This window comes from Clinocottus analis, unplaced genomic scaffold (assembly GCF_023055335.1).
Source record: "Clinocottus analis isolate CAN_PGR_092001 unplaced genomic scaffold, fCliAna1.0.p SCAF_1, whole genome shotgun sequence".
NCBI classification, from domain to species: Eukaryota; Metazoa; Chordata; class Actinopteri; order Perciformes; family Cottidae; genus Clinocottus; species Clinocottus analis.
Window position 1 is genome coordinate 5,773,650 of NW_027175820.1, and position 18,851 is coordinate 5,792,500.

Consider the following 18,851-nt stretch of genomic DNA (forward strand, 5'->3'; position numbering starts at 1 on the left):
CATATATATATATACATATATATACATATATATACATATATATATATATATACATATATATATATATATATATACATATATATACATATATATACATACATACACATACATACATGCACATATATACATATACATACATACACATATATACATATACATACATACACATATATACATATGCATACATACACATATATATATATACATATATATCTATATATACATATATATAGACATATATATCTATATATAGATATATATGTCTATATATAGATATATATCTATATCTATATAGACATATATATATATCTATAGATATATACATATATATCTATAGATATATATACATACATATATATCTATAGATATATATATATACATATATAGACATATATATCTATAGACATATATATCTATATCTCTATATATTAAAATGTGATAAATTTGAATAAAGAACACATCCACAGATACATACACAAAGTAAAAGTATGAGGGTGGTAAATGTGTGAACAATAGTGTTTTTCTCTTAACCATAATTTAAGACCTTCATTAAAAACCTTAAAATAGTGTACTTTCAGTTCGGTTGGGAAACAGTTCCATTGCACTTCTCCTCGAACAGAAAAGGCTGACTGACCAAATGAGGTTCTGCGCATTACAACCCGGCAGTTCCCGTTCACGTGTGTTAGCTGTAGTGGTGTCTTATCAATTCATTCAGGAGGAAGGAGTAATAGTTTATGAAGCTGTCAAAGCTGAACATGTTTTGTTTGTACATTACTTTTACTGTCTGGTTATACATTGATATGGGTCGAATGGTTGTTTGAGAGGCTTATGACCAGGTAGTGATGCAGTACAAGAGGTGCGAGAATATCGTGGCATTCATATAAAGTCAAGCTGTACTGAATGGCAGACAGTCTAATAAAGCTGAAGCAGTTGAGATTAGATTTACTTTACTAATATGACACTTATCAAATCTTAGCTGCAAGTCTAAGAATTCCTAACGTAAAACTTTAGTTTCCTGTTTTTCCTTTTAGTTTAATGTTGGTTTGGACAAAAACATTTAGTCCACTGCAAAAGGTACAAATGGGAAATGATAGTTCGGGTTTTGAAACATTCACTTTTATAAACTCTTAATATTTTAAGAAGTGTATTTCTTTAAGATAGACGTCATGTTTGTTGGTCAGCAGATTACAGTGCTGCACCTCATTCAGGCTGAGGGGGATGAAGTCAGGGTCGGTCTGAACACAATGCTCCTCCACACACACTCAAGACTACTCAGCGAGAGGGAACACAAGCCTCTAAATGGCGTTATTCTGCATGAACGTACAGTTGTGACGGCGGAGAACAGACACCACTCAGTCTTTGTGTGGCCAACGGACAGAAGAGTTTCTCGCTTTTGGGACGCTCTGATGAGCAACGTCCAGCAGAAACGACCGTGACCTCAGACTCATTCTCTCACATTTAGGGTGCGGAGGGGCACACTAACGTGTCACAGTGGCCTCCATTTATGTCTTCTCACCCACAAAGAGAAGTCACATCATTGTTTTTTAAAGATTCAGATCGTCACTGAGCGAATAGGGTTTTTGTTGCGACATTAATGGGCCAAATATTAAAGTTGCCACATTTAATAAATTAAGCATCACATTCAAAGAGTGGCAGCCAGAAAATGGGTCACCTCTTAAACTACTTGTTTGATTCCAGTTGAAAAAAGGACCAACAAAAAAAAGTGTCACTGGAGTAAAATATGAACCGCCACAAACATGTGCCATCACAGAATAAAAAATTTTTTTTAGCATTCAAATCTAAACAAATCACAAAGCACTGATGAAAAAAAGTTAACATTTTATTTAAAAACTAATCTAGCGTCTCCACAGATTGTGAGCAATCTAAAAATAAAGTGCGCGTGTCATGTCCGCTGACGAGCTGGAAACCTGACGCCTCAGGGCGCTTTGGGCAGAGCGGCCGCCATGGTCTTCACGGTGGCCGACGCTAGCTGAGGGACGAGGCTGATCTTCATCAGCTTGCTGCTCGAGTACTTGTTTTTCACGGCCTGCGGGACAACAACAAATGTTTTCACATGCAAAAATATATATAAAGCAAAAAAGTAAATGCTGCAGCGTCAACTCACCTGGAATTTGGTTTTCCCCTCGTTCACCATCACAACATTGCGGGCGATGTGCTGCATGATCGGCTTCAGGTGGGCCGCGTTGTAAGTAGAGTAATGCTGCTGTGTGGGAGACTGACGAGACAATTCAAATATTTTTTTTTTTTTTAAAAAGAGGACATGTTTAACAAATTGGTTCACGTTTCTCGAAGGGATTCAAACTCACCCACGGCAGCCCTTCAAGCAGCAGCTGGGAGAGGCACAGCGAGGCAGCGGCGATCTCAGAGGGCCTGTAGTGCACCATGTCGTAGTCCAGCAGCGTCAGCTCCATCAGGTACTTAGCCAGCGTGTGTCTCTCTACGTCAGACTGACACAAAACAGCCAGTTTCTCAGTTCACAAATCGCGTCTGGTGAAATGGAAACCTTTCCAAGTGGACTATTGCAACCAACTAAAAACATTAGTGACCATAAAATGAGTTCTGCTCTTATGGTCCATATTTAAACAGCCAATTAGTCGCAAAGCCTTGAACACAATTCTTATTTTTGCCATTGAGAGCAAGTAAATAAACGCTCAGTCTACTGCTTGGTCACAACAACAAAAAAAAAAAAAAGGTTGCTGGCCGACACGTCTGCAGAATAAATGAGCGTCTGATCTCCCAAAGAACAGACACAAAAAAAAAACCCATCTCATTTAAAGCAATGAAGTTGTGAATGTGGGTCGAGGAGAGTCCAGTGCATACACTGCAACAGAGAAAATGGTTTCCCACATTGGCGGTGCACATTAAACTCCCTCTACCAATGTCTGTGGTAAATAAAGTTAAAAACAACTCACACTGGCGACCTTGGAGGCCCGTCTGAGGAAGTGCAACGGTAGAGGACGTCCAAGAGCAAAGTTCAGAGTCCTCAAAACCTGCTGTTCCATCTCCAGAATCTGGGCTGTTGAGAAGGCGTTGTCCGTGATGTAGGCGAAGTCGCTGACCTCCGGCGCGTACATCTCCTCGTACTTACAGGCCACCAGCATGGCGGTCACACCAACGAGCTGCAGCTTCCTGCGAGTGACCGGCTGGACCTGCAGGCAGAAGAGTTGGTTACACAGTTCAAACACAAGAGAAGACCAGCGAGACCGTTCCTACCTGGAGAAATCGATCCAGGATGGCGACTGTGAGGTACAGGGTCTCCTGCAGCAGCTGGAACCTGGAGTGGACCTGGACCAACCAGTCTACCAGAAGGGCCCGCATGCGTGCAGAGATCTCATAACCCTGCATGTAGTCAACTCGTACAGCTTGTTCCACCTGTGGAGACGGAGAGCAATGAAACCCAGAATCAAATTAAATAAAAAAGGAGGTGAGCAGAGAGTTCAGCTGATGGGTGAGGGAATAAACAAGTCACCTCCAGGACGTGCAGATAGTTGTAGATGTCTTTGACGTACTCGGAGCAGAGCTGAGTCTGCTCCGCATCCTGCTCGTCGACGTCCTGCACGGTGAGCAGCGCCTCGGAGAACGCCTGGCATAGCGCCTCCGCCTCCCTCATGGACACGTCAGCCGACTGTGAGATCTCGGGGAGGGGCTCTGCAGGTGCCGGGACCCGGACTACTGGAAGCACCACCGGTTTGTCCTTCTGGCCGTGTTTGGCTGACACTTTGGCAGGTCCGGTCCTCTGAGGGGACAAAGTGAAGGCAGCTGAATTTAGAAAAGCATCATAAAATCCTTTTTTGAGGGGGCCCCACACACACACACACACACACACACACACACACACACACACACACACACACACACACACACACACACACACACACCTAGTTAAACTAAAATATTACAGGGGGGATCCAAACAACAAGACACTACTTCCGGAAAGCATTCCACGTGACTTCCGTCGTTGACTACAAGGGTGTCCACATACTTTAGGACACTTCATGCGGCACGTGTCCAGTTGTGTGCGTTTAAAAAAAGGTCATGATGTAGATTCACAGAATCGACAGTCAGATAAAGACGTCATAAGGTCACCTTGGTGTTGACTGCCGGCGCTGCGGGGAAGTTCGTGATCTCTCCGAGAGCTGCTCGCCTCACACCAGCGGGGTTTTTAGCCATCTTCCCCGGGTTCTCTGCGGCCGGGAGCTGCTTAGAAAAATTAAAGACATAAAATTAAACTTCAGAAATGCTGCCTGGTGCAAAGCGTCGGTTACACATGATTAGAGCGCAGGAGAAACAGAAAGCCACACGGGTCACATGCGATAACGTAAACAGCGCGATGGCGTCCGTGTACTCACCACAAGACGAACATCAACGGCAGACATGTTTAGTAGAAACGTGGACAAACAGCGCGTTAAAGCAGCGGTGCAAGGGTTCACTTTCTTCTACTCTTTAAGCACGCGTTAACGATAAGCTCCGTGGACACCGAGATCTGCAGGTAAACAGCAAAGGTACGAGCCGCTTTCAAATAGCACTCCGACTAATCTGATTGGTTGCTGCGTCGAGGAGGTCGCTCCTGATTGGCTGACAACCCAAACGAGGTCAAGGATACAGTTTTGGTGATATGTAAATGTCGGAAATTATAGTTTCTAAAGATATTGTTGTTCAGTTGAATAAGTACAACTCTGATGTGGTTACTGAGATCAAAGTTTAATGAATTCGAAACGTCACTCTAGTAAAAGTATTCGCAGAATAATGTACTTAAAGTACCTAAAGTACTAATTAGACCCGTTTTAGATTAATTTATATTAGATAACTGAATATCGTTGACTCAGAATGACGCTGGCATCTTTCCCTCACAATTAAATCCACTATTTCCTTTGAACAATTTCCATTTTATGCTATATTTAATACTTTACTTTACATTTGCGCCACTTTATTAATTTGACATGTTACTTTGCAAATTTGCATACAAAAATAATAACTACAATGTACACATATATATATATATATACATATATATGTATATATATATACATATATATCTACATATATATGTAGATATATATATACATATATATGTATATATACATATATACACATATATATATATATATATATATATATATATATATATATATATATACATATATACATATACATATATATATATATATACATATATATATATATACATATATACATATACATATATACATATATATATATATACATATATATATATACATATATATATATATATATATATATACATATATATATATACATTAAGCTAAAATATAATTATATAAATATATGTACCATCTCTAATATAAAAGCTATGAACACACTGATGCATAACTACAATCCAATAACACACATCCATTCAAAATGAGCTAATGTGTACTTTTGTACAATTACAGCGAGGGAGACGACAGCAGGGTCGTGTTTGTAGTGACGTTGCATTAAAACTCAGCATCACCTGTGAATTTAAAATGCCAAATAAATGTGTGAACATCTGGGCAAGGTGTTTACAGACAATTAACACCTGCAAGATCAGGGGGAGGAAAAAAAAACAGTAGCTGGATAAAAGGTAGAAAAAAAATAACATTTGTATTTATTCCCCTAGGGTTTGAGCTGAAGTCATACATGTGTTAAATGTTCCATTTTCTTCACCAACTAGTTACCTGTTGTCTTACCTGTTGTCTGCTGTTAATGTGCAGACAGTTTATTCATCAGAGCTTTGTTTGGTGAAAACACGAAGAGAGTAAATCAAAACATTAAAGTGGCAAGCGACATCATAAAACAAACAGATTTCCATTCCAGTTCATTTGATCTATTGATAATACAAACAACATATTGATATGAGCAGCTTTATGAAGTCTGGTGTGTTTGAATCAATCCATGTCACACACACTTAAGACAACTTACTGAGAGAGCTGTTGCAAAGAACTTTCAATGAAGCATATATTCAAAGCATAATTTGCAAACCTTTTTAACTTTAAAATGTGTGTTCATGTCTGATTTAAACGCTTCTGAGCATGGAGATTTTGTTTGTTGAAAAGACAATGAGTTTTCTGAACTGATTTTAAGGATATGTCGGGTGTTATTTTATGGTTTTCCTTTTGTCAACAAATCTCACAAAAAGACCCCAAAGCCAACAGTGAACTAATACTAATATATATTATCAAATCCACAGAGCTCTATTGTGTAAACCATAATGGCTGACATCCTCCATCACTGTGTGTAGTATTTAGACCCAATGCCCGAAAAAAAGCACTATTTTGACGCACTGATTTTATTAAAACCAGTAAATGGAAATAACTGATATCAGAAACATTCATATACAAAAATATATACAATTAAAAGTATAATTATAAATGTATATATTCAATGATTGTAAAGCTTTACATCGGTAGGAACTATGGGCTTGGCGCTGAACGTATTAAAAGACGGTCTAACACACTGTTGGTTTTACCCTTTTTGTCGGATTTGTTGACAATAAAAAAATATAGATTAGAACTAATATCTGCAACAGAAACTAGAAAAACATTTGAAAAAACAAACTTTGCCGTCAACATCCAGTCAACCTCAGATCAGGCTCGGGAAAACAAGAGTCACAAAGAAACTTTATATAGTTTTCAAGTATTCAAAACTGTTAAATAAGTACAAGATGTGTTCACAAGATTTACATATCGGACAATATATGCACTGTCCATTTTTAATTCTCTTTACGTTTCCCACTACCAACGCAACACGCTAAAATGTCTGCATACTATTCACATTTGTTTTCCTTTTTTTCTTCTCTTTTCTCTTTCCTTTTTGGATCAATTGGAGATCTCGACAGCTGTCTATTGGACAAAGAGCACATAGACGGTACACCTGGAACAGTTTACAGTGATGAAGACGTCCAACGAAGGGGAAGGACAGACTGAGCCAGGTTCAGAACGGTGATTAGCTGCTGGTGATATGAACAGTACATATTAACACAAGGAGACGTGGGTTAACATTCAATCTCAGTTGATCCCTTGATCTATTTGGAAAGTTCATTTATAATCCACACAACAAAAATAAAATAATATACAGGACTGTTGAAGTGTTTCAATATCTCAAGGGGGAAGCAGATGGCTCAGCATAGTCACTCTTCATTGATTAGTCACAAATTTGGTCTAAATGTCAAAAAGCTCTTTGTTAAGGCACCTAATGCTGTGGGAGACAGTTTTCTACATTGCAAACAAAATAAAAAGCACCTGTGATTAAAAAGAAAAAGAAAAGAAAAACAGCAAGTTAAATATGCTACAAACAACTGATAAAAGACGTGTATTTCTACAGAATTTCGGGGGCCGGTTGACATTAATGCTGCCATCATCTACCAGTGAAGAGTCACACGGGACAGAAACTCAAACCAAGACGGTGAGGAAATAAAAAGTAGCACCATAGAGGAAAATGATTCATGATTCTACACGAGTTAAGAATATTTCACATGTAATTTCTTTTCCTCTCCAAACCCTAGTGTCAAGTGGACATCTTAACTTCCAAAATGTCTGATTAGGTAAATAAAAAAAATCAAAAGTGAGACTGGACTTTAAGAGAAAATAGATGTTCAGTTGAGGGACGTGAGTCGGCCTTTCTGTACGTTACTTTCCTTGATCAAAGGTTTTTAAAAAACAAATAGGTAGCCTTCATGTTTGGGATTTGGTTTGAACTGCTGACGCGTGCCATGTCACCATTACACAGTAATAACCCTTGTGTGCTTTTATTTCTTGGAACTCTGCATCTTAATTAATGTAATTTATTTACAGTGCTCTGAGAGAGGAGGGGGTGGGGGAGGAGGCAAAAAAAACTAAACAAAAAAAAAAACGTTGTGCAACTCCGTTATGTTGCTCGTGTAAAGACGCGCTGTAGTTCCACATGCGCGTCGTTGATGCAAACATTTCCGTGGGTCGACGTTGTGTCAGTGGTCTGCAGCTCATTCACTTTGGGTGCATGGTTACACAACACACACACACACACACACATACATACATATATATATATATATTTATATAAAAAACTGTCTGCCTCAGCAGCTCTTTCTATGATGAACAATATGATGATTTTCTTTAAGGGTTAAACATGGCATGATTGGACTCAACAGGGTAATTAACTTACACAGTAAATAATGTTGATAATTAATGAATTACTAAAATTCAAAGTGTTTTTTTTAACCAGGAAAACTACTGGGATAATGGCAACATGGCACCTGGATCCAAATGAACTGAGTATACTGATCTCGTAATGTCTCTGGACCATCCGCACTGTGCACTCTGCACGGGGCGCCACGCAAACAAGAAAAAAGAAAAAAAAAAAAAGTTACAAACTAAGAGACATAAATCAAATGTTCCATAAAAACCTGCCTATAAGACAGATGGGATAGTCACCATAATGTACACTTTCTACAATATCCATGTCCTTTATGAATATAACAAGTGCATTCACTTAAAGGAATAGTTTAACGTAAAACAAATACTCGTTAGTCCACTTACTGACAGATTATTCAGAAAGTATAAAGAGAACCACTGGACTGCGGTTTGAATTTAGAATAGTGTGCTGATTAAATGGTTAAATTAGCTTTTGCTTAAATAATGTTATTTGTTTTTCCACAAAAACTTGATGAACTTAAGTGAACAACAGAGATTTGTTTTAGGTCAACAGCACCTTCATTCAGAATTTTTCAGCATTTTTTGTTTTTAAATTACTGTACTTCTTTTACATCAACACAACAGTTGATTAGCGAGTCATCTGTATTTACAGGGCGGGGGGAGTGATGAGCTCCACAGCTTATGCATTGAGCCTCAGAGACTGATCCTCCCTCCTCCTGGAGGAGATATCGATGTCAATGGAGTCTTTACCCACGATGAGTCGGAGGCGCTTTGCTGGAGGAAGTGGAATGAAATCGTCATCAAACTCATTGTCGAAATAGTCATCCTCGTCATCATCCTCTTCCTCCTCGTCGTCGGACGAGGAAGAAGAAGAGGAAGAGGATGAGGACGACGGCTCGGCCAGGACCTTTTGGGTCCGATGTCCACCATTCCTGGCCTCCAGACTCTGGCCCATGTCCCCATTATAAGACATCTGGTCCATCTTCGACTGGGATATTCTGCGCGCGTCGTCCTCCCTCTTCAAATGGATCTTCAGCTTGGTGGAGTTACTGTGCACCACAGGGGAAAAGCCGTTGTTCAGTTTGGCGATGTACGAGCCGCTTTTGTCCTTGTCGTGGTCCTTGCTGAACTTGATGCTGATTTTGCTGGAAGAGGCCGAGTTGACCGTGGAGGCAGAAAGGTTGGAGGAGCCAACGGGGTCGTTGGCGTCGTTGGTCTTACTACTGCTGCTGTCCCTCCGCCGGCGGAGAGTCAGCTTGGGGATGCCCGTGTTGTTCTCCAGGATCAGCTGAGCGTCGTATCGTGTGATCTGACGCTTCTTCTTCCCCTTGTCCTGCGACCGGCAGCCACTCTTACTCTTGTCCCTCCGGAGGGACTTGCTGCCATTGGAAACCCCGTTGTAGTCCCTGTGTCGGTCGGCAAAGCTCAGCAGCACGTTCCCGCAGTCAGAGAAGTTGGCGGCGTGGCCAGCAGCCACCGGCGTGAACGACTCGCTGTAAGCGTCCTCGCATTTAATTGTCCGCTCGTTCCGGAGACGCGCTGGCCGTTTCCGCCTGGAGCACGAGCCTCTTCTGGTATAGCCGGTGTCCAACACCGGCTGCTCGAGGCTCACCCCGTGGCCGAGGTACTCCTCCAGGTCAGCCGGCTCCGTCTTAATGACTACTCCTCCAGGTACTGGGCTCAAGCCATCCATGGCGCTGGGCTCCAGCTTAACGCCAGCGGATGTTTCCTGGGCCTTAACGAGGGTCCGCGTGGACCTGCGAGTTCTATACGTCGAACACTGGCTGCCCTCGCTGCCTGGTCCGTGCGGTAGATTGCCGTTTTCCTTGGCAGCGTGACGGGTGAGGCAGCCCCGCTGGCCTAACGTCTGCTGCATCAGCTCATGTCCATCCTTCTCCTTCTTCACGGTGACACCTTTACACAGCGACACCTTCGAGTCCCTGAGACCCAGCACGCAAGTCTCGCCTTTGGCCAATGCCTTGGGCTCTGCACCCCGCCTGCGGCTCCGCAACTGGACTTTACTCAGTGAAGGCTTGGATTGGGATTTTAGTCTCTTTGGTACCCTGTTATTGTTTACACGACCTTGCTTTGAACATGAGGTAGTAAGGGCTCTCGACAAAGTCTGTCTCGATTGAGTCCTGTTTTTATACTTCAGGCCAGAAGATGATGTTCTTTTTCTGGCAGCTGGTGGGAAAAGATAAAGTGTTGCACATCACGCATTGATAACATTTTCAAAAACCCGTCATGTTGCCTGATAGGATGCCTCAACATCCATAATATAAGTAAACTGAGAAAGACACAATCGTCGCATATGATGGTAGCGACACAGCATTGTATACTTAGTGAACTCTTACATTGATGTGTTTTTGGCATTTCCTGAGAGTCACCGTCGGTGTGAGAGCCTACAGAGTGACTATCTGAGCTCCGGTTTCCTTCCCCCAGCTTCTTCAGTCTGTTGAGCCGCTTGTCCGTCTCCCGCAACCCGTACTTGCTGTTGATCACGGGCACTTCCACTGGCAGCCCAGCTTTGGATTTGAAAGCGCCAGTGCCCCGTCTGCACCACAACAACAAAACGAGTGGGAAGAGAAAAATCAGCCCTGAAAAGTTCTAATTAAAAAAACTGCAAAAACGCAGCTTTAGTGAGTGATTATTAATGTATAAAAGTTTATATCTTTATCTGTAGGCTCAACACACCATATGCATCATATTTTGAATTTTTTTTTAAAATTAACAGCACATATACACATGCATAAATAATACACATAAATCAAAAACACTGTACATATAACACATTCCATGCAGTATAGTTGATGTTACACATACCGTTCACATGTATAGCATTCACAAAATTCATTGTTTTCTCCAAAAAAACCATCTCCGTAATAACATGAGATTTCCTCTCCTGGTTCAATGTCTCTCAAAACCTTCACACAGGCCGTGTCCCGCCCTGTCGACACAAACTATACAACACAATAAAACACAAAGGTGTTAGTTTGCAGAGCCTCCGCACGGATTGTTTTAAGCTTTTCTTCAAGAGATAGTAAAGTGAGGTTATGCAAGGTACTTATTCACAAAGTATTACCAACAGTAAACAGAGTTTGGAGAAACAGACAGGAGAACCAGCATGGAATCAATGTTCTTCTGTGGGCGTATTGAAAGAATCAATATCAGTTTAAGCTATATTTAGAATATTACAATTTACCTTGCTGTCAAACAAACATTTCTGATGAGGAACTTATTATTTATGCTCCTCCAAGCCACTGGACTCCATTACAATTTTTCGTTTTTACTTGGGACTTGGGTGAATCCACCAAAAAAAAAAAAAAAAAAAAAAAAAAAAAATCAACAAAGTCACAAAAGAAACAAATTTACCAATCATGGCAGTGGTAGACAAACCTGCATGTTCTGAGAGGCAAAATTACTGTTTCTGTCGATGAAGAGGCCTTGAAGAGAACACTGAAAAAGTGCTGCAGTTCCCTTGCATTAAGGGCTGTTTGACAATAAGGTAAAGTCGTGAAAATGTTATAAATATATTGTACATTAAAACTGGTGTATTTTAGCCACACCGCATAAAAGATTATTTAATTTCCACAGCAGTACATGCTGTGCCAGCTGGCATCCACCCACTAAGGATAAGTACCTCATAGAACCACACTTTAAAGCATCAGAAGTTTTCCTTCAAGAGACCATTTCAAAGAACCTACCTTGCAGTTTGGTCGACAATCTGGGAAAAAAAAAACACAATCAAATTAGTATGCTTATGAAGAATGTTGGACTCATGGAGATTTATATTTTTCATAAGAAAACAATTACCCCGATTAAAGCATTTGATCCTGTTTTTACCGTACCAACAACACCCGATCATGAGCAAGCTCGCCCAGGAAAAAAATATATATACGCACTCCCCTCGATACATTTTGATGTCCTTATCCATACAGGGAAAAATGGCTAATATACCAAACTCACAGTCCAGCTCTAAACATTGAGATACTAGAACGACTAATACCGTGATTGATAAACGCAGCCGGTCCCAACCAGAGCTGTGCACAGTTCTTGCGAGTTGAGTACATGACGCTGAAGTCGTTCTCGCCGTGCCGGAGCAACATATTTTCCTCACTCTCTGAAAGTTCAGCAATGCATCCAACCAGGTACTCGATCTTGTCATTTCTTTTCCTGGAAAACACCACAGGGCAGAACAGTTTCGTTACACACTGCAGAGCGGGTTGCATTACGTGTCTAAGAGTCATACAGCTCCTGTGTACCAAAATGAAAAAATTATATATAATGTGCAGGTTATAATTGTGACGTTTACAGATGACTTAATATGCAGTCAGATGCACGTTATGTGGAAGCTAGGTGCACAAATAAAATAAAAAAAAATCACGCTCTTAAGTCGTACCTAATAAAACACTGATGTGAGCACAACACGCCAACGCTCATTTTGTATTTTCTGTTTCACAGCTAATAGATGCTTTTCAGTTTTATTGCCCACTGTGACCTGTTGTATTTTTAGGGTTTATTCAGTATTATATGAAAGTAAACAATGCTCATTTATTTATGAAAAAAGTAGAACCAAAGTTTTAAATCAATGCCTAGCAAGAGAATGTCAACACAATGTCAACTACTTGTCTGTTCAAAATAAATGAAAAGCAAAAGAACCTTATCCCTTTGCATTATTTTTTTTCCTTTGTCGTACCGAACCGTGACTATGTTTTCTGTTACAACACCAGCGCAGGCTAATGCGGTTAATATTGATGCATAAAACCATAAAATAGTCATCGAAAGAGAAATCTGTTAGAACAGTTCCATGCATTTAGAGGGTGGGTGCTAATGGGAGCAGCTTGTTCACTAGTGGTGCTGTTATAGTCAGAAATAACAGGTGGCAGCATGTCCTCACCATTCCTTTGTTGCCACAATTTTAGCTCCATTTTGCTCTGATGAATAGCGATTACAAGGGAGAATCTCAAACCCGCTGTCTGTGGCAAACATCCGCAGATACACAAATACCTGTGCAGAACATAGAGTTAGTAATCCGTTTTTGAGCCTGGAAGAAATACAGGCAAAGAGCTCAGACAATGTGTTTTACATGTTGCTTGAAGAGCCTTTCTTGAGCTTTCGTCTTGTGGAGAAAAAGATTTCGGGACCAGTCTCCCGTTGTCAGAGCTCTGAAAGCTTTCTCCAAGTTGTCGTGTTTCTTGAAGCGCTCAATGATCTCCTTCAGCTCTTCTTGTCTTCCCTTAATCGGTCGAAATCTGTGAGGGCGTATTAGTGTCACAACGTGAAAAAGCAGAAATAAAAACACAACTTATTGAAAGGAGGAGACATATGTCTACATCAATGACAATACGACTGGGAAGAAACTGCACAACCATCAACTTCACTGTGGCGGATCTGCTGACCTGGTGTTCATTTTGTGAGTTTGAAAGCCCAGATACGGATCCAAGATGAGGCTCGTGGTCAGGTCATCATGCTCACACAACTCCTTGGCAGTCATTCCTGAGGTGGGCACATAGCGTTTCTCTGCCTCCAGACTGGCTGCACTGAACCCTGTGAACACCAAACAGAGAGTGGCGTTAGTTTATGTGTCTGGTGAAGAATCCACACGTTGTTGTTTGGCGTTTATAATGTAAACACGTTCAACTCACTGCTGCTACATCTTCGACTTCTGTTTTTGTTGTGGCGCAGAGATGCCCGCTGTGAGTGCTGAGAGCGAGTCTGGCTTACATGTTGCTCGCTGGTCAACTTGTTTCCGTGTCGTCTGCCATTTAATACCATGTTCTTGGATTCGCCCAGCCACTTCATGCCCACAAGCCCTCTGGTCGAGTTGCATTTAGTCTACGAGATGAACAAACACTCGAAGGGGGAAGACTGGGGTCTAGAGTTGGAAACCTAGAGGTAGAGCAAAGAAAATAAAAGCAAACATTACTAGATGCCAAATCCAATTAGTTTACAAAGATTGAAGAAAAAACAAAAACGGAAATGAGCAGGTGGATACTTTACCAGCTCAAAGACTACCAAGAAAGAAAGAAAAATGGTTTATGCATCTGTATTTATTTGTTTTATTATCTGTGCCCCATTTACCCTTGTGAAATGTAATTTGGGCTGTGATCTTATGGATCTTTACACAGATAAACAGAGAGAGATAGATACATCTCAGTGAGGACACTTTGGGATACAATAACTCTGGCCATATTCTGTCATAATGCATTACATTATGATGGACTATGATGCACATCTTTTCCATACTTCTGTGAACTTTTAATCACTCTAGAGAATATTGTACACATTCTGCACAAAACTGAGGAGCTCTTATTTGAAAAACTGATATATTGTTTATATATTTTCCGCAGTTTCTTGACTTTTGCAGTATTTTTTTTTGTATTTTCCCCTTTCTCTTTGTTTATTGTTATACACCAAAACATTTAGATGGATAGAAATTCAGGATGTGTAAACCTCCTCGACAATAAACCGGATTCTGAACTCAAATAAACAACGTGGACGAGTACTGAAGTCGACTTAAGGTCCCAGTCAGTCACAGCCATCACCCAGTGGTGGCTGTTGTTGTTTACACGGTGGTAGGTATAAGCAGTGCTAGAATGTAATGTACAATTTTGCAGTGCATGTACTTAACTTTTTCCCCCCATTTTCTGCTACTTTATACTTCTGTTCTACTCCAACACATCTCGAGGGAAACTACTGTGTTATTTTTTTACTCCACAACATTTTAAAGCTTAAAACTACTTTGCAGAATTAATTAACAATTCAAATATATATATATATATATATATATATATATATATATATATATATATATATATATATATATATATATATATAAATTGTGATATAGGTAGTATAAAGTAACCAAAAACTAGCTCCACCTTTATAAGCTGCCACATTAAAATGACAAACAGATCAATGATTATTATCCATTATGCATTAGTACCTCTATTTGATTTATTTACTATTGTACTTTCACGTAATTAAGTTTAATTCCAATATTGTTTTACATGCAACAAAGTATATTTTTCACACCGTAGCATTACTACTTCTGCTCAAATGAAAGTTGTGAACACTTCCGTGTTTACAAGACAGGAAATCAGTGTGGAGGAAACAAGTTTAAAATAATCCTGCAGCGCCGCCTAACGGTAGATCCAAATACCGCACTGGCTTACTGTCAAGTGCAACGTCTTTGGTGCCATCACACAAAGTATCGTATTTATGTTAAATGATGGACCACATTTATACATATGTATACATATTCACCAAACGCTACAATCACATCTAATAAAATTATACTTCTACCACGCAAGTAGACATGGCTTCCAAATGCGCAATTCCGTCGCAAGGAGCATCATCTCATTTATAATCGATGCATACCAAAAAAAGAAAAGAAAAAAAAGACGACGTTAGACACAATAAAATTACAATAAATGCAGGTGGGGACCCGGAAGGCCACACGCACGCGGACAGCAGCGGCCGAGCCTGCGTGAAGAGTGTTATCAATAAACGCGTTTGCATTGTTTGCTAACTGTCGTGTGTGTCTCCGCCCGTGTGCGTCTTCCTCCCGTTCGCATGGAGCTAATCGACGCCGGGAAGCTGCAACCAAACCCCGACCAAGTTACCGACGTTTTAAACAAAACGCACACACACCACCAGTTACAAAGTGTGCTCCGCGTTGAAACACACACAAAGACCGGTGCACAGATACGGCTCAAAAAGGCTGGTTGATATTTAACGATATCACACCAAAACACATCCACCCCACTTCTTAGGCGACATCGAAATAATCCATGGTGCATGCCGATGTACAGCTAATAACGCACCCGAAACCACCATGTACTCTCCCCCCTGTATTAAAACCACAAACAAAATATAAATGCAATAATTGCGCGTCTGTACCTCTGCAAACTTAAACTTCAGTAAGCTAGCTTAGCTGCCGTCTGCTCACAGTCAACAACAGACGGTCGGCGATAACAAAACGTCACATTTTCTCCCTCTTGACCAACATATTGTGGATATAAAACCCTCGACGGTGACCTTCGGTAGGTCTCTCCCTTCCCCGGTACGTTACCTGCCACCCAGCGGGGACCGCAGCGGGCTAACGGATGATGATGATGGTGGTGGTGGAAGCCATCGGGCCGGTTAGCTTCTTCAACGGGGGCCCGAATATAAAGCGAGCGAGCGAATTTAAAAGTTATTTAACGTGCCGTGAGATCCCCCCTCTCGTCGGCTGCGGGTTCGATCCCCGCTCGTCGCCAGACCGAGAGGTGTGACCCAAAAGGGTTCGGTTCCGGGCCTTTTATTGATCCCAATAGCTGGCGGTTTAAATAGCGTAAGGCGCTCACACGCGCTGGTAGCGTTTAAATGTCTCGAGTCGGAAGCAGAACAAATACACAATAAAGTGGTTGTGTGAAATTTTTAAAAAAATAAAACACGGATTAAAACTCCTTAAAGTAATCCGATTTTGGCACGAGATCCTAAACGAGAAAATATCACAGGAAACATTTTTTTTATTTTTTTTAACTAACATTAAAATTCAAGATGGCGGAGAGGGAGAGAGAGAGCGAGAGAGAAAGGCGCAGCACCACCGCCATCCCCGACAGAAAATAGACCCATCATTGTCGTCCGTCGGGACAGAAATGAGGAACAGTACTAGATTGTTTTAGTCTGAAACTGTACAAATATAAATAACAATAAGTGAACGTTCTTGTCGACTTATCGTAGCTTTCTTCTCCGTCTTTTTTCTTGATTGTGTTAGTTTGAGCCAGTACTTGTCGGATGTACACAAAAAGTAGTGCTGCATAAACAAACCTCTTTGCGCTTCCCTAAAGAATCCAACGCCAGTAGGGAGACACGAGTGAGGTTCTGCTTGCCTCGTTCCGTGCAGTACCTCACCAGAACAAGTGAACTTAGAACCAAACATATAAACCTCGGGACTTCTCCCTTATGCCGCACTATTATTGAGATGTTCCTTCGCTGAACTATTGGTGGTGCGTAAATTGGCTGCTCACCGGGTCTTTCTGCACAGAACCAGACGATGTTCCAGCCGGATGGACATTGTTAATTGTTCCACATCACTGACTTATTCATTGACATTCACTTAATGAGTTGAATTGTTTGCTTGCTTTTTATTTTTAAATTGAATATTTATAGAAATAAAAATAATTTAAAGAAACGGTTATACTTAAAATACACAAACTAAAAGGCAATAAATGTCCCGTTTCAGAATTATTTATCTTATTGGTAGTTAATCATAAAAACTTTTTTTTTTAAATGCAGCTAAATGTAATTACTGTATATACTGCTGCTAAATGACTTAATTTAATTATATTACATCATAATATAATAGTTGATTTAGATTGCTATTAATAATCAACATTTGCAAAGTTACTAAAGTTTTAAAATAAATGTATTGAAGTATCTGTTGCAAGTATATATATATATATATATATATATATATATATATATATATATATATATATATATATATATATATATATATATATATATATACATATTACAGAGCAGATGAAATACAATCAAATTAACTGCAAAGTTATATATATATATATAATATATATAATATATATATATATATATATATATATATATATATATATATATATATATATATATATATATATACACACACACACACACACACACACACAGCTTTTTATTAGTTGTTGTGCTAATCCTGTCAGTTTAGATTTTTTAAGTATAAATAAATATGGCTCTTATAAATATATAAATAAAGTAACAGTTAATTTGATTGTATTTAATCTGCTCTATAATTTCATGCAAAATGAAAACATCCAGTACTTCCACTTTTTATTTTTTAACCAATCAGAATGAAAAAGAGAAGAAAAAAACTTTAAAGCATCAACAACAAAAATTAAAACGAACTCAAGCCTTAAAGTTTTTTTAAATCACATTTCATAATAAAGTAACAAGCGGTTTATTGAGTTATTGGTGTTTCTGGTTGTTGTTATTTTTACTATTTTGCCTTTCTGTCACTGTCAATCTGTCACTTGTGGATATATTTAAAAGTATTAAAAGATTAGTGCATTTGTGGAGGGCTGTTGAAGCCATTAACTTTGAACTTAAAACACTGACTGAAAAACAATCATATATTGTACAGTTTGACATTTTTGGGGGAAACTATAACTCCACATCTGCATCTATGCGTTTGACATTACATTTCATTTAGCTGACGCTTTTATCCAAAGTGACTTGCATTTTTGACATGTTCAGGTGAACACATGAAAACGATTGTTTCCAACCAACACAGATAACTGAGCTGAGGAAACTTCAGTCCTGAAACACCGCTCAGACAATAAAAAAAACAGCACAAAAAGGCTCCAGAAGCTTGAACTAGGTGGGTGTTTGAAATTTAGCCTTTCTTTGCATAGCTTTACTCTACAGAAGGCTTTGCAATGTGGGCGGCCTGCATGTGTGAAGAAGACAGTTACCATGGAAACCACCTAAATACCTCTGACCTTCTTCACACTGTTAGTGACGAAGGTGTGAGCCGAGCTGGAAGTCTGCCCAGTCGGGGTTTTTAATATTCATCTGTACACTGCAAATAATGTGTGATGAGGCCAGTGGGAGTATTACTTCAGCTAACGACATCTTTAATGACAAATGTATCAGTATATATATATATATATTTTTTAACTCGCATTCATTCCTAGC

General features: G+C 39.7%; 2 protein-coding genes across 2 annotated transcripts; both read right to left on the reverse strand.

Moving 5' to 3' along the window:
• Nucleotides 1–1,827: 1,827 nt before the first annotated feature.
• ccnb2 (cyclin B2) lies at nt 1,828–4,553 on the reverse strand. The gene is made up of 8 exons (XM_068572473.1): nt 4,371–4,553; nt 4,108–4,218; nt 3,491–3,757; nt 3,235–3,393; nt 2,934–3,170; nt 2,328–2,468; nt 2,126–2,236; nt 1,828–2,047 (listed from the first exon to the last, which is right to left on the reverse strand). The coding sequence occupies exons 1-8, from the start codon at nt 4,395–4,397 to the stop codon at nt 1,937–1,939; spliced, it is 1,164 nt and encodes a 387-aa protein (XP_068428574.1). The 5' UTR covers nt 4,398–4,553; the 3' UTR covers nt 1,828–1,936.
• A 4,228-nt stretch (nt 4,554–8,781) lies between these two features.
• Nucleotides 8,782–16,746, reverse strand: kmt5b (lysine methyltransferase 5B). Its single transcript, XM_068577675.1, has 10 exons — nt 16,228–16,746; nt 13,799–14,042; nt 13,553–13,700; nt 13,240–13,405; nt 13,051–13,160; nt 12,160–12,326; nt 11,858–11,877; nt 10,977–11,113; nt 10,508–10,707; nt 8,782–10,337 (listed from the first exon to the last, which is right to left on the reverse strand). Exons 2-10 carry the CDS (start codon nt 13,953–13,955, stop codon nt 8,833–8,835), a joined length of 2,610 nt encoding a protein of 869 aa, XP_068433776.1. The 5' UTR covers nt 13,956–14,042; nt 16,228–16,746; the 3' UTR covers nt 8,782–8,832.
• Between the last annotated feature and the right edge of the window lie 2,105 nt (nt 16,747–18,851).